Consider the following 16808-nt stretch of genomic DNA (forward strand, 5'->3'; position numbering starts at 1 on the left):
ATCCTAGATGGATGTTCGAGTATCCAGCTCTTTTCTTTAGTTGTGCTTTTTTCTTTTTGAGCTAACATCTGCTCTCTCTCCAGCATGCAAGTGTGCGTCCTAGGCAGCTCTTTTGTGCTTTAAATGAATTGAATACTTGATCTTATTCTGCCATTGTTTTTGGCTCAAACCTAAGAAGTATACTTACCCTAACTTCTTTTCATGTCTTCAACTTACTCAAAGGCTGACAAGTCCCATTGGAAGTAAGCAGTTACGGATTTTTGAACTAAAATGATCAAACATAGTCTAGCTATACTAGCATATATACTAATAGGTTATACTCTTTTCAACAGTTTAAATTGTTTTTGTTGATAGATTATATGGATGTTTTAACACCCCAAGATATTGGAATGAAGCAAAATCTGCAGAAAGAAGAAATGACTGTCAATAGATATATTTGTTCTCTTTTATTTCTATTGATACTAAATTTTTTAGGGATAGAGCATCAACAATTGTTGAGAAATCAATGAAGTGAAAAAATAGATAAATTCACATCTCGTTGTAAAATCATCATTAAGATTTACATGTTCTTACAATGTAGCTTAAAACCAAATATGACATCAAAGAAGATATTAATAATCACCCCCACACAATGATATCTATTATAATACATTAGCAGTATCGAACACAAATTTCCTTCAATATGTGTCTCAATACTAAAGTCCACGTAGAATCAGGTGTGCACCATATTGGGGTTGGATAGTTATAAGACTGTAAGGAGCATGAGCATAGGATGGCGAAAGTTCAAATGAGAAGCGTTGTAAGATCATTGCCAAAGCTATTTTTGCCTCCATCATTGCAAAATTTTGTCCAATGCACACCCGAGGACCCCAACCGAATGGTAAAAATGAAACTTGGTTTTTTGTTGCCTTTGAAACTCCTTCAGCAAACCTCTCTGGATTAAACTCCTTTGCATCGTCTCCCCAAATTTCATGATCATGGTGAACTAGGATGGTGGGCAAAGAGACCTGCACTCCGGCTGGAAAATACATGTCTCCCACTTGAGTGTCCTTAGAAACCATTCTGGTAAGCACTGTTACTGGTGGATATAACCTAAGAACCTCATGAAAAATCATGGTAACCTGTGGTAGAGAAACTTTAGAAGTTGTAGCATGAAAATTGTTACTGAAATACATCTTAAATCCTTATGAAGGACACTGACGGATAAAGGAATTGTTTAAAATAGTAATGCAGAAGAGATATTGGTCTAAATCATGCATGGCATGATGTCAAGTATACAAAGGATATAATAATTTTAGAACCTCATGAAAAATCATCATAATCTAGAGAAATTTCAAGTCATGGCATGAGAATCCATTCCAACTATAAGTAAATGAAAGAAAATGTTCAGTACAAGATACAAAAAAAAAAAAAAAAAGTTATGCGTTTTCATTTTAACTCCATTTATTTTTCTTTATTTTTATTTTTTCCTTTTGTGTGTGTGTGTGTGAGGGTGGGTGGAATAGAGTGGACTGAGTACTCACAATTTTTAGGTGGTTTAAGCCATCATTTTCAGGTTTGTTATTCCCAAAAACCTGTAAAACCTCTTCTCTTGCACGAGCTTGCCAGTCTGGATGTTGGCTTAGCAGGACCATTGTCCATAAAAGCAAAACTGAGGTTGTCTCTTGGCCAGCAAGATAGAATAGCTTACATTCATCAATGACATCTTTGGCACTCATTCCAATCTTCGTGTTATTTTGATGTTCTTGAATTTCTCTAAAATTGGATTCCATTAATATACCTAATAAGTCACTATTAGCAGTTTCGCCAGCCTCCATTGCCTTCTCCCTTTTGTTGATGATGCCCCCCAACAATGCATGTACTTCTTTGCTTATTTGCTTCATCCTCTTGTTCGTCTTTGTGGGAAAAAACCTGCAACTTAGTAATTCCAGTAAATAAAAGATCACATGAAGAACACTGACATTAATTTTTTGAAGCTTGTATAACACTTCATAGGCAGAAACTATCAGACAATAACTAATGGTTTCATCTACACATGTATTGCGGTGGCATCTTATCATCTTGGCACAATATCTGGCCAACACAAGGCATGGGGATGCTAGACCTCAATTTATGAAACACACTACTTTCTAAGTGCTACACAGAAAGAACAGAAAGAACAGTCCTAGTAAATGAAGTATAAAGGCATGAAAACATAAAATTGTCCAGGTAAATGAAGACATGCAATGAAGAAGAAAACTATTGCAGGCTACACAAATCACAACCACATAAATCAACCACCCACCCATTTTCAAACTTCCAGCTCTCATGCACTGGCACAGTTCGGTCCTCTTAAAGATTAAAGTAGGCATCTAAAATTTTATTGGTTTCAAGGAAGAGAACCTTTTTATTCTAAATATTTAATAGTAGATTCCTTTCTTAGCTTACCAATATATATATAAATTACTCAGGACCTTAAGAAGTTGATATTATAATTTAAACAATGTTATATCATGTGTATTAGGAGAGAACCAATCTCACCCACAAATAAAGAGCACTCAATTGTCAATTCTTAAGTTTATGACTAATATATGTATACTTATATAGTTTATGTATCTTTTGGAAAGTCATGTGTATATTTAAAAGATTATAGTGTACACCAATAATAATATACTTGCACCATTCATCTATGCACCTCCTAGAGCTCCCATGAGTTCTTTTTTTCTCCTTCATCCTACGTTTCACCATGGCTGAAGCAAGCTCAACCAGGCTATCCCACCTTCCCTTACCTATCAATACCACCATGAACCTTAACAATCTCATTGCCATCAACACAATTAGCTAGCCAACTTCTACTCAAGCTCATCCTCACTAACTATTACTCATGGAAAACATAGTTTGGTGCACTGCTCTTTGGATATGACCTACTTGGCTACATTGACGAAATAAAGCAAGGACAAACAAATCTCAATCCTAACTATACTTTTTGGACAAGTAGGACAAACTTCTTCTTCTAGGGATCATCGGCTCTCTCAGCCACAAAGTCGTACCTGTGGTTCATTCATGCAAAACTTCCACTAAAGCTTGGCATCATTTTTCAAAGCTATGTCAATCCCTCATTCTCCAGAACCATGGGATTGGTAGAGCAACTCATTCTTCTCAACCATGGCTCTTAACCAATGATTAATTACCTTGCAACAATCCATGATATTATTGATGAATTGGATCTTCTTAGAGAAGCCATTCCAAACCAATAACTCATCACTTACGCATGCAAACGTGTCACCCCCGAATTCAATGAATTGTTGTTGTTATATGCGCACGAGATACTATGATCACATTTGATGAGCTGCATGACAAATTAGTGGAATATGAAGCCTTCCTCATGTAGGAAGAGCTTCGCTCCACTAGCAATCTTGGTACCATTAAAGTCAACAATACACAATTTTCATCTTCCCATTGTGACAAAAACGCTAGCCAAAAATATTTCCCTAGTAGGAAAGGATACCAAGGCCAGCGTCCTCCTCATTTTGGGAATCAACACCCCAGCAAGAAAGCCACTATGATTTGCCAATTCTCTGAGAAGAAAGGTCATACTGCTTGCTAGTGTTACATTGCTAAGAAATTGTTCCTTTCATCCACACCTACTACTAGTCCAATTATCCCCACAAACAACTCCTTAACCAATTGGTTCGTAGATATCAGTGCCTCACATCTTGTTACATTTTATCTTAACAACTTGTCTCTCTGCCAACCAATGAATCTTATCATTAATATTTTTCACATTTCCTATACTTGGAGGGTTGTTCCAAGATTAAATAAAGTATTTTCCCATGCTAGTCTAAATATAGTCTTTTCCTTTTCTTGGAGGGTTGTTCCAAGATTAAATATGCTCAGTTTCAGAATTTAAAGGATTTTTTTTCATATTGGTAAGAAAAAAAACCTGTGAGTTTGATTTTTCTATCAAAGTTCTTATCTCTAAGGTGGATTCCTTTAAATGGTGAGCTTAATTGTGAGTTCTTATCTTTAAGGTGATGAATTTCTTATCCTTAAAGTGGTGAACTTGTGTTATCAACTTATCATTTTATTTCCTTAAAACGGTATCATTTTGAGTCGGAAAAAGTAGTTACAGGCTCCCTTCAAGTTTCTCATGTATCAACCCACAATCAACTTGTGGATATACTCAACAAACCATTGCCCAAGTCCCGCTTTACATCCTTTCAGTCCAAGATTGGCATTTTTTTATGGAAGCACTATCTAGCAAGGGCATATTAGGAGAGAACCAATCTCACCCACAAATTATGAGCAGTCAATGGTGAATTCTTAAGTTTTGGAGTAATAGATGTATACCTTGTATAGCTTATGTATCTTTTGGAAAGTCATGTATAAGATTGTAGTGTACACCAATACTAATATACTTTCACCATTCATCTATTTACCTCTTTAATGTGGAATGACAACTACACCAAAAGATAATTTGGTGCCTATACATGCGTTAGTTTTTCAATTGAATTGTTGAACAAATGCCATGAATTGAGGTATTACGAGTTATTAAAAAGTTAAACTTGATTTAGAAAGTTTCTAAAAATTAGAATTTCACTTAGTTTAAGCTAACTAGAATATTTTATTTTTGGCAATTTATTATTTTCTATATTTTTTTTGTGAAGTTTTATATTTTATTATTAGGAGTTTCTATTTTAGTAGGTGTTAGTATCTATAAATAAGATGTTATTTAATAGTTGAATAAGAGTGGTGAAAGGCAATAAATTTTTTCTTAATTCATCTCAATTTTTTCTTAATTCATCTCAATTGCTTATCTCATATGTTCTTTCAACCCTATTACTCCAACAAATGGCTATCAAGGTCATTCAAAAAAATTGAAATTGGGATGTATATCTTTCAAGTCCACAAACTTAATAATTGCAATTACAATAAAGGGATATGAAACTACTCTATCCTAAAATTAATCAAAATGATTTTTTTTTTTTTAAAAAAAAAACATGAGTAAGAAAGATAAGAAAGCTCTTACCTTCATCAATTAAACAATGCATGAAGGTACTTTTGAGAAGATTTTCAGTGCAACCATAACCAAGGAAGTATGAGAGATATTACATTTTAAGTACACATAACATAGTTAACAATATACAAAAGGTTAATCTTCAAACTCTTATAAGAGAATTTGAAAGTTTGAGTGTGAAAAAAGAAATTGAAATAAATCTCTAATTATTTTTCTAGAGTATTAGTTGTTGTGAGTTTACAATAAAAATACATCAAAAGTTTGAATGATAGTCATGTGGTAAAAAAATATGTTCAATCTTTAGATTCCAAATAAGTTGAACTATATTGTTTTTGTCATTGAAGAATCTAAACATTTAGATTCTACGGCCATTGATCAACTCATGAGATCACTACAAGCTCATAAAAAGAGATTTAAAAGAAATAACTAAGAAAAAATACAGCTTTTTTAAACAAATTAAACTTACACTAAAGGAGAATGATGAAAACATTAGTGAAAGAAGTCAAAATAATCATGGATATGTTGAAGACATGGTCATAGCTATAGCTAAGACAATAGAGGAAGAAGAGATAGGTTTAATTATCAAACAATGAAAAAACAAATCAAAATTCACATTCCTCGGGAGGATGTGAAAGATGACACAACTTAAGGCATAATAAAAGAAGAGGATATGATAAATTTCAAATTGAATGTTATAATTATAAAAAATATGGTCATGATGCTTATGAATATAGAAATGCTACAAACAATATGAAAAGACACGTCAAAGGTACCAAAAATAAAGATCAAGAAGAATCAACCTTATTATTGGCATATAAAGGAGAAAGCTAGGACAAAATTACATTGTATCTTAACCTCTTAGTAAAATCATATGTGTGGATTCAAAAATATGTTTGCAAAGCTTAATGAATTTGAAAGTGGCAATATTGCCTTTGGGGATACATGTAAAATTTCGGTAAAAAGAAGAGGTAAAATCTTGATTCATATGAAAATGGAAGGCATATTTCAAATGTCTACTATGGTGTAACATGAAAAACAATATATTAAGTTTAGGTCAACTCTTAGAAAAGGGCGATGATATTTATCTCAAAAATCAAAGTGTCTTAATAAGATACTAACATGCCAATATAATTGGTAATGTGCCCATGATATAATGTTTTTGAATAACATGGAAAATAATATTGTAAAATGCCTAAAATCGCATGTCAATAATTCCTCTTGAATTTGACACTTATGATTTGAACATCTTAATTTTAGAGGATTGAAATTGTTAAGCATGAAAAACAATGAAATAATTGTTCTTTAATAATTTGTGTCAGTTATGTGAAAGATGTTTATTTAGAAAATATGTCTAAAAATTTTTCCAAAGGAAGAAACAATAAGAGAAGAAGCTTTCAGTGCTCATTCATGTGGAAAATCCAATTTTAATTTTTATGGGTGATTCTAGTAATAAATAAATAAATAAATAAAACTTGGTTGTATCTTTAGCTCAAAAATTTGTTGAAGAAACTTAATTTACCACAAGAGAAACCAATAAATATCTATATGAATATAAAATTGGTGATTGCCTCATAAAAGATATCTAGTTCTCCATGATTGAAGCAAGTATAATAATACAAAATATCATTTATTAGAAAGTATATTATGAAACATGAAGTACAAATAAAATTTGCAAAATCTCATAATCAAATTTCGAAAATGCTTATAAAGCCTCTCAAGTTTAAAGATTTTAGATAGTTAAGGATGCTACTTTTACAAATCAAGTCGAAAGGGGCATGTTAGTTTAACTATATTTAGAAAGTTTCTAAAAATTAAAATTTGAGTCTTTCTAAATATTAATTAAAATATTTATATTAAAAGGTTGATTTAATTTCACCCTTAGAATCTAAGCCTTTCAAAGTGCCAATAGTTGTTAGTTGTAGATAAGGCTTTCCTTTTTACAACTCTGGGTTCTAATCTATATGACCTCCTAATGGTACAAAGTACACCTTTTTCATTGAGGCAAGTACTAACCTAATGATATGCCCTTGACATGGACTATGAGGCACTAAGGCTGCATGGGGCATTACCTTGACATCATGAGTAACCTATGATAGCAATAAGGTGGCACAAGGGCACAATTCCTTGTGCAAGGAGACGACTTGGTGAGCCATGGGCGTAAGGCCAAGATAGGTACAACACCAAGAGAGAGTTAGATGGGCACATTATTGCGACGACTTAGATGCAATACATGAGGGTGCAATGCCATGAAATGTTGCCACACCAAGGAGAGGGCTTGGGCAAAGCATAGAGTCACAACATCAACAAGGTGAATGTCAGAGCATGTTGCCTCAACATGGATGCAATCTAGATGTGCATGCCAAAAGAGAACTTAACATGAGCATGAGCCATATATATAGATGCCTACAACAACAACATTCAAAGTCAGACTCGAAGTGGGATTGCAAGTCAAGCATGAGTAGGAGTCTTGATGTGAATTGTAGTTGTAGTATGAGTAGGACTAGGACTTAGAGTCCAAGTAAGAGTGGTTATTGTCATAGCCTATTAAGAAAAGTCCTAGTATAACTAGGAATAGCACTCCTAGTCTAACAAGGAGCGGTACCACCCTATAAATAGGGAGGAGTGGATAAACTTCTGAGAGAGATCAAGAGGAAGTCTGAACTACCAAAACTATTGTGGGAGTATAGCTAAAGTCTTGTATTCTTATTCAATAAGTTAATAAAATACAAGTTAGGGTTGATGCCCTATAAACCTCGTGTGTTGCCTTGCATGTTGTCATCTAGTAGGGAAAGGTGTAGGTTAGCATAAATAGCTTCTAAGTATTGCATGGATGTGAAAGTTTATATGGGAATTTTGCACCTATGACAATTGGTATCAGAGACTAACAAGCGAATGGTTGGGGGAAGTGTTACAGAGACCTTAAGAGAAAGGATATCAAGACTAGAAGAACTGCTAGGGGAATAACAAGGTGATAAGGGCACTGTAGCCCTATGGCCAAACCACACCAAGGAAGAAATCCTTGTGCAATAGAATTTCTTAGAGTCCCATGACAAATTCATAGAGGATAAAGTGGTAGGGTTGAAGGTAGATGTCAAAACTTTGATGGATGACTTCTCATCCATTATATAATATTTTGAGGAAGTCATAACAATCCTTAAGAAGGTGGTGCTGCAAGGTTCTATCTCAAGAATGGAAGCCCCTCCCAAAGCTCAAGTCCTAGAACCAAAGGGCTTCAATAGCAATCAAAATGCTAAAAAAATTAGAGAACTTATGGGATATGGAGCAATATTTTATTGCTACTTGAATCCCTAAGATGGAGATGGGTATTATCACCATGATGTACGTTACTAGTGATATGAAGTGATGGTCATGAACTAAGGCAGAAGATAATGAGGAGTCTAGAAGGCCCAAATCGCCACTTAGGAGACTCTTAAGAAGGAGTTGAATGATCATTTCTTTCCTACTAACATGACTTGGTTGGCTTGAGAATCCTTGAAATGATTGAAGCACACTAGTTCAACATGGGAGTATATTGAGGAATTTAGTTCCTTATTGCTCGACATAAAAAATATGTCCGATGAGAACAAAATGTTTAACTTCATGTTTGGATTGTAGGGATGGGCCTAAATTGAGTCACAAAGATAATGGGTGTGAGATCTTTCTAGTATAATCTTTACAACATATTGTTTGGTAGTATATAAGTTGAATGGTGTGAACTCTACCAATCAAAAACCTAAACCAGATGGAGCAAAGAAACCTAATAAAGAGGGAAAATCTTTTAAGAAGTCATATGGGAAGAATTCGAAAAAACCTATAGCATCGTAATCGAGTGAAAAAACTACTAAGTATGGGTAGCAGATAACCAAACCCATGGGTTGTTTCATTTGCAATGGTCCTCACTGTGCTAAGAAGAGTCCAAAATGGGAAAAAATATCAGCCCTTATGGCTACTAAAAGTAGTGGTGATTTTGACATGGATACACCTTTAAGAGTCAATCCTTTGTAGCTCTTGAACATAATCCACAAGAATGCACTAATTCAAAAAGGGTTTATGCATGTCCAAGTGCTAGTAAATGGCATGCAGGTAAAACCAATGATGGACAGAAGGGCAACCCATAATTTTGTGGCTAGTTAGAAGCCAAGAAGCTCGGTTTGGAACTAGTACATTACATTATTAAGATAAAGGTAATAAATAGCAAAGCCCAAAAAATTAATGACATTGCTAAAAAAAGTCCCACTCTAAGTGGGAAATTGGGAAGACAACTACAAATTGATATGTGTACCCTTAGACGACTTTGATTTGATATTAGGGATTGACTTTTTCCTTAAGGCTAAGGTGACATTGCTCCCATATCTTGGCGGGTTAATGATCATGGATGAGAGTCAACCTTGTTTATTTTTGCTATAAATGAGAAAGTCATAAAGAAAGGTCAAACCAAGATGGTTTCTACGCTTCAAATAAAGAAAGGGTTGAAGTGTGGGAATGTCACATATATTATAGCCTTGGTTGAGAACAAGGCAGACCAGTCAATAGAGGTGCCACATAGTGTAACCCATATTCAAAAAGAAGTTAAAGACATGATGCCTTCAAAGTTTCCCAAGGAGTTGCCTCCTAGGTGCCATATAGACCATAAAATTGAGTTGCCACCTAGGACCAAACTTCCTGCTGATCAGGTCTCATGTCAGATGTTACCTTTGAAATTACTAGAGTTAAGGAAGTAATTGAAGAAATTGTTGGAAGCAGGCATGATCCAATCTTCAAGGGTTCCCTATGGTGCTTCTATCTTATTCCAAAAGAAGCAAGATGAGACCCTATAGATGTGTGTTAACTATTGGGCCTTGAACAAAGTAACGATCAAGAACAAGTATCCAATCTCTTAGTGGTAGAATTATTTAATAAATTGGCCAAGGCAATGTTTTTTTCCAAATTGGACTAGTGGTTAGGATACTAGCAAGTAAGGATTGTAGAGAGGGATGAAAAACAGACTACATGTGTAACCCGCTATGGGTCATATGAGTTCCTTATGATGCCATTCGGACTAACTAATGCCTCAATAACATTATACAACTTAATGAATGATGTGCCATATGAGTTCCTAGATGCCTTTGTTGTGGTTTACTTCAATGCATTGTTGTCTATAGCAAGACCTTAGAAGAGCATGTGAATCACTTGAGACTAGTGTTTCAAAGACTAAGAGAACATGAACTCTACGTGAAGAAGGAGAAGTGTGAGTTCACACAAAGACATATTACCTTTCTAGGACGTAAGATAGAGGAAGGGTTGATAAAGATAGATGAAGCAAAGGTCCAGGCCATTAAAGATTGGCATGTTCCAAGCAAGATGACACTGGCCAACTACTATCGAAGGTACATAAGGGGTTACTTCAAGATAGTGGCTCCTTTTACTAACCTTCTAAAGAAGGACATTTGTTAGGATTGGAGGTCAGAATTCTAGAAAACTTTTGAGAAATTGAAAGTGGTGATTGTAGTTAAGCTGGTGCTGCATTTATTAGATTTGGATCTCATATTTAAGGCCCAAATATATGCATCAGCTAGGGCCTTAGGGGGGATCTTAGTGCAGGAAGGGCACCTAATAGCCTTTGAGAGTTGAAAACTTAATGAGTTAGAACAAAGATACTCCACTCACAAGAAAGAGATGACAACGATTATCCATTGCTTATAGTAGTGGAAGCATTATCTACTAGGGAGTATATTTACTATATATGGTCATAGACAACATAGTTAATACCTTTTTCAAGATGTAGAAGGAGTTAAGCCCTAAGAAAGCTAGGTGGCAAGAATTCCTAGCCGACTTCAAGTTTGAATGGTTGTATTGACTAAGAAGACATAATGTAGTTGGAGATGCCTTGAACCAGAAGGAATTGGCAAAGTATGTAATTGCTCTATCAAATGCGATCTCATATTTTAATGAGAAGATCAAGCAAGCTACTAAGCTTGATTCTACTTATGAGAAGATGAAACAACAAGTCAAAGAGGGGGCTACTAAAAAGTATTGGCTAGAAATTGACCTCTTGATGGTTAAAAGAGGTAGGCTGTATGTACCAAGAAGTTGCTTACACAAGGAGTTGCTAAGAGATACCTATGATGTGAAGTAGGCAGGTCATCCTAGCAAAGAGATGGCATCAATAGTATTGTCCAACTACTATTACTAGCTAAACATAGGAGAGGACATCCAAGCTTATGTTCTATATTGTTTGATATGCCAGTTGGATAAGATAGGCAAGAAGAAAACAATAAGGTTACCGCAACCTCTCCCTATCCTAAAGAGACCTTAGGAGAACATATATGTGGACTTCATCGGTGGCTTTCCAAAATTGAGGGAATTCAAGTCTATCTTCATGATAGTAGATAGACTCTCTAAGTATGTTGCTTTCATACTTACACCACATGCATGTCCCGTAGAGGAGGTAGCTAGGCTATTCTTCAACCATGTGGTCAAGTACTTCAAGTTGCCTAAAGACATAGTCAATGATTGTGATGCCCGATTCATTGGTCAATGTTGGACTGAGTTGTTTAAACTCCTATGATTGAAGTTGAAGTTCTAAACAACAAATGATTCGCAGATAGACGGGCAAACAAAGTGTATCAAATGCGCTACTTAAGGAATACCTCAGACACTATGTTTCTGTAACACAAAAGAAGTAGATTGATATAGTGGAGATAGCTCAGTTATCCTATAACTTGCATAAGAGTTCAATAATAGGGTTGAGTCCCTTTGAATTGGCCACAGGGCAACAACCAACTATGCCCTTGGAGATGTTTAAGCAAAAGGTTGGTGGTAATTGTCCTATAACTTATAAATTTACAAGGTCTTGGCAACAGAGGCTCAATGAAGCTTGTGAAAGCTTAGAGAAGGCATCTAGAAAAATGAAAAAGTATGCGGACAAGGGCCGAAGACCTTGAGAATTTTAGATTGGGGATAGAGTCATTCTAAACCCTTATATATGGAAGAAAATTAGCAATAAGACTATGCAGAGGGGGTTGATTCCCAAATATGATAGACCTTTCAAGGTGATGTAGAGGAGGATAAGTAGCTTACAAATTGAAGTTGTCAGATAGGCTAAAGATACACCTCACGATCCTTGTGAGCTTCTTAAAGCCTTATCATGAAAACCTAGACTCAAGAAGGATACCATCAAGGCGAGTGATTAGAAAGAAATTTGATTGCAAGTGATATCGGCAAGGTAGAGAAGATATTAGATCATCGAACTATGGGAATGAGTAAGAAAAATTGAAGAATTGATTTTCTAGTTTAGTGGAAGGATAGTCTTGAATTAGAGGCTAGTTCGGAACGAGATATAATGCTATGGAAATTTGAGGAGGTAGTCCAAGCCTACCCATAGTCCAAGTCGATGAGAGCATCAACTACATCAAGTAGAAGTGGTTTGTTAGCCCTTTGACATGGACCATGTGATACTAAGGCCTCATGGGGTGACACCTTGGCCTCTTGAGTGACCAATGACAACAACAAGGTGGTATAAGGGTGCAGTGCCTTGTGCAAGGAGATGACTTGGTGAACCATGGGCACAATGCCATGGTAAGTGTAGCACTAAGAGAGACTTGAATGGGCATATCAATGGGGGGGGGGGGGGGGGGGGAACGAAGTTGACTTAGATGCAATACATAAGAGGTGCAATGCCTTGTACATGGGGATCCATAGGTGCAATGCCATGACATGTTACTGCACTAAGAAGAGGGCTTGGGCAAGGCACGAAGCTACAACAACAAGGTGGATGTAGGAGCATGTTGCCCTGACACAAACACAATTTGAACATACAAACCAAAAGAGGGCTTATCATGCACACGAGTCATATATATAGATGATGCGGTAGTAGCATGAAGAGTTGGACTTGAAGTGGGATTGCAAATCAAGCATGAATAGGAGTCTTGATGCCTAACGTAATTATAGTCTAAGTAGGAGTAGTACTCAAAGTCCAAGTAGGAGTGGTTATTGCCATAGCCTATTAAGACAAATCCTAGTAGAACTAAGAGTAGCACTACTAGTCTAACAAGGAGTGGGTGGCACCACTTTATAAATAGGAAGGGTTGGAGAAACTCTTGAGAGAGATCTACAGAAGGAAATCATGAGGGAAGTCGAAACTCACCAAAGCAATTATGGAAGTCTGGCTAAAGTCTTATATTCTTATTTAATAAGTTAGTAAAATACAAGTTGGGATTGGTGCCTTGTAAACCTCATGTGTTGTCTTGCATGTTGTTGCCATCTCATGGGGGAAGGTGTAGATTGGCTTAGAGAGCTTTTAAACACCACATAGACATGAAAATTTATGTGGGAATTTTGCGCCTATGACACCTAACCTTTAAAAGTATGTTCTAAGGGGACCCTTTATCTCCCTTCATATATTGAATTATTTGCTTGTTTTTTCAACCCTATTAATGCAACATAGGTGAATTTGCTAGATGGTTTATAAGAAAATTCATATCAGTTGTGTTCAACCTGTTAAATTCTACTAGGCTTATGTACCGGTATGTAGATTATAGCTTCTTCGCCTAAGCTCAAATTTTTCTTTGGTTTCATGGTGTCAACATTTCATGAAAGTAAATGCTCCATTGAAGAATAAATTTACCTAAAATTGAATATGGTGTGCTAGGACATAGAGATTTATTAAATGTTAGGAAAATGTAAGGGTGACTTGAAACCTAAATTTGAGCAAATAAAGAGCCAGTTTAATAGTGCTTTTAGAAAACACTTATATTATAGAAAAAAAAAACATTTTTGAAGAAAAATCAAAGGTTTGACAAAATTTAGAAAATACTTTTAAAAAGTTAAAAATTAAATTATTTGTAATGCTTCTTGGAGAAACACTTTAAATATTATTCTTCCAAAAATACTTCTAGAGAAAACCTAAATCTGTCGAAGCACTTAAAATAGAAACTCAAGCAAATTTACTCTAAATCTGCCGAAGCACTGCTAAAAAAATGAAAAAACAAGCAGACTCATGTATATTCATAAAACTGAGCAGCATAATTTCTTGAAATATTATATGATTTTATGCATACCTCCATCCTGGGATATAAACTGACATTGCAACCTTGATTGCAAGATATGTCTGTTCTTTCTGGAGTTGGAATATCCTTATTCCTTCTTCGTAGCTACTGCCAAATGCTGTCCGAGAAATCACATCCCCTGTCAAATTTTCAAGATAGGGCCAAACATCCAACTCACATGATCCCTCCACCGAAAGCTTCTTCCATTTGTTCACCATGTCGCTACAACTCAAATGAAATGCCGATAACATATTCTACAACCACAAAATCAATTAATAAAGACCAAGAACATCCCTTCGGTGGTAAAATTATGGAAACGGACCATTGGAGAAAGGGGGAAAAAAACTCTATATGAGTATGTGAAAAAGAAAGGGAAAAAGAAAGGAAAAGTTAGGACACTTGGTTTGTGAAAAACTAGTCACCAGTAGTACTTCATTAAAATGACTGAAATATTTGGGAATTCTGATGTTTATACAGGTTTTTATAGGATTAAAAATAAATTTTCAATTACTTCCATATTAAAAAAAAAAAGAAAAAGAAAGAAAGTTTTCTGGATGGAAAACTGGGTTAATGATCTTTCTGGAAACTAAGGTCAAATATTCTCGTTTGAAAACTAGGCATTGAAAACTACCTTCAACTTTTCTGGATGGAAAGCTGGGTTGATGATCTTTCTACGTTTGGCCCATTGTTCACCTTCCAAGGCCACTAGACCAGAAACCAGCAACTTGACCAACGGGTGTGAGGGTGTCTTTTGAAAGATATTGGACTTCAACAAAACATCCCTCATTAGCTCAGGCTCCATAATGTTTACCCTTGGACTTGGACCCACCCATGTAAAGAAATTTTTACCTGCATGTTTATGCCATTATTGGATAGTGTTAGTCCTGGATTGCTTTTAGTTTCGATAATTGTTTTAAAGACCGACTGGTTTGAGCAGTCCGACTGTCGACTGAAAGCAAATTTGATCCGGGTCAGCAATTGAGCCGGTAGGGCTATTGAACCGCCATCGAACCGGACGACCCAGCGGTTGAACCATTGACTTGGTGAACTGGGTCGCCGGTTTGGGCCTGGACCTATCTCTAAGTGAAATTCTTTTGGCTAAAATGGGCCATGGTTTTAGATTGAAATTGGTCGAGTGGGCTACTGCTTGGGCCACTCACAGACATCCACACTCTGGGCAAGCCGACTATATAGAGAGATATTCAGATATGGGACTGACTTGGGAAAATTAGGATATCATGACTATGCTATTTATGTCTTATGTAAACATTTCCACAACACTAGCTAAAAAAAAAAAAAAAAGAATTCTTCCCAAAGTTTTTATAATAATAAAAATGCAAACAATTTAAAGTAAAATAATATAATTTTTTTAAACTATAAAATAATAAGGTATATATAACTTCTAATATATATATATATATATATAAATTAAATAACTTCACATCTAAATATTATATATATTTTATTTCATAAAATCTTAAAATATTAATGCATCTATATATTAAATAAAAAATAAATATTATTAATTTTTAATTTCTTTATATATTTAAAAAAATTAAAATATTTTTAATTTTAAGAATATATAAATTACATATTTATGACATCATTGATTTGACAACTGATCTAACTGATGAATCATGAATCATTAAATTTTTTTATTTAATAATCGATCCAATTCTAAAAATAGCTAGTTTTCTCGAGCATAATAAAAATACATATATATGAAATTGTAATCTCAAAATTTGAGCTTGTGGCAAATGGGAATCACTCCTTACATAATTACTCGGTATATATTATCAAATATATGTACGTAGAAGTTATTTTAATTATCAACCATAGAATTGGCATGGAATATTATATTTTTAGCACAAATAACTGACATAAAAATTCATCGAAAAGTGCGTTGACTTGAAACATCACAAATTAATTCGAACACTTCAGAAAAAAAAAAAAAAAAGGTGAGAAGGAAAAGAAAAATAGTTAGGAAGAGAAGAATAGAAACTAAACAACTGCTCTAGGGCAGTATATAAAATTTGACCATAATTTGAAGAAACCAGCAAAATTTAATACTATGATGAAAAGTAATAACTCATGTTGGTACCATATTTCTTAATGAAATGACAATGGAAGGGCAGAACACGCTGAACAATATCATCGGAGAGGCTGATGGGTCTTGAATATGCTTCCTTCATCATCCTGGACATCTCTTTGGAGTCCCCTTGTAATAGCCTATACGAATTCCCAGCCAGGCCTTGCTCTCTAAGGCATCTCTCTAACCTCTTCGGTCTCAACCACACCCAATTCAGCAGCCTCCATACACAGCTTATTAGCACAGTAAGGAACCCAAAAGAAATTGCAACTGAGCTGAGCTTCATTTCCGGTTTGAGGGACTTCTAAAAAGAGAGGTATGTTAAATCACTTTATATGCTGCCGGTGTATATAAAGTGCCCCTATTCCATTCTCTGGTGTCGGCAAACATAGAAGATTTCTTTAATGCCTATAGGGAGAAGCACGTCTCGTATTTTAAATTGTCTCCATCAATATGGCTTTTCAACTTCTCAATTCGATACATTTCAAAGTTTTGTGTAGCCATCACTGCTTATTAGAAACTATATATATGACATGGATGTAAGAGAGATAGAAGATTTCTTTAATGGCTATAGGGAGAAGCACGTCTAGTATTTTAAAACTATCTATTCTAAATCGCCTCCATCAATATGGCTTTTCAACTTCTCAATTTGATACATCTTAAAGTTGTATGCATCAAAATGTATACTATAAAACTA

At 35.1% G+C, this 16808-nt stretch overlaps 1 protein-coding gene across 1 annotated transcript; it reads right to left on the bottom strand.

Annotated features, from left to right (window-relative positions):
- Positions 1–511: 511 nt before the first annotated feature.
- On the bottom strand, positions 512–16436 carry LOC100255558 (cytochrome P450 CYP72A219). The gene is made up of 5 exons (XM_002263573.3): positions 16124–16436; positions 14654–14871; positions 14035–14276; positions 1524–1911; positions 512–1121 (listed from the first exon to the last, which is right to left on the bottom strand). Exons 1-5 carry the CDS (start codon positions 16395–16397, stop codon positions 696–698), a joined length of 1548 nt encoding a protein of 515 aa, XP_002263609.1. The 5' UTR covers positions 16398–16436; the 3' UTR covers positions 512–695.
- Positions 16437–16808: the final 372 nt, after the last annotated feature.

This window comes from Vitis vinifera, chromosome 19 (genome assembly GCF_030704535.1).
Source record: "Vitis vinifera cultivar Pinot Noir 40024 chromosome 19, ASM3070453v1".
Classification (NCBI taxonomy): Eukaryota; Viridiplantae; Streptophyta; class Magnoliopsida; order Vitales; family Vitaceae; genus Vitis; species Vitis vinifera.

Excerpts from the sequence above, each read along its gene's own strand:
- LOC100255558 (XM_002263573.3), bottom strand. The coding sequence starts at position 16,397 with ATGAAGCTCAGCTCAGTTGCAATTTCTTTTGGGTTCCTTACTGTGCTA. Across the intron at positions 14,872-16,123 it reads TCATTTCATTAAGAAATATG|GTAAAAATTTCTTTACATGG; the intron begins GTACCAACATGA and ends ATAAACATGCAG. Across the intron at positions 1,122-1,523 it reads GCTTAAACCACCTAAAAATT|GTTACCATGATTTTTCATGA; the intron begins GTGAGTACTCAG and ends TCTCTACCACAG.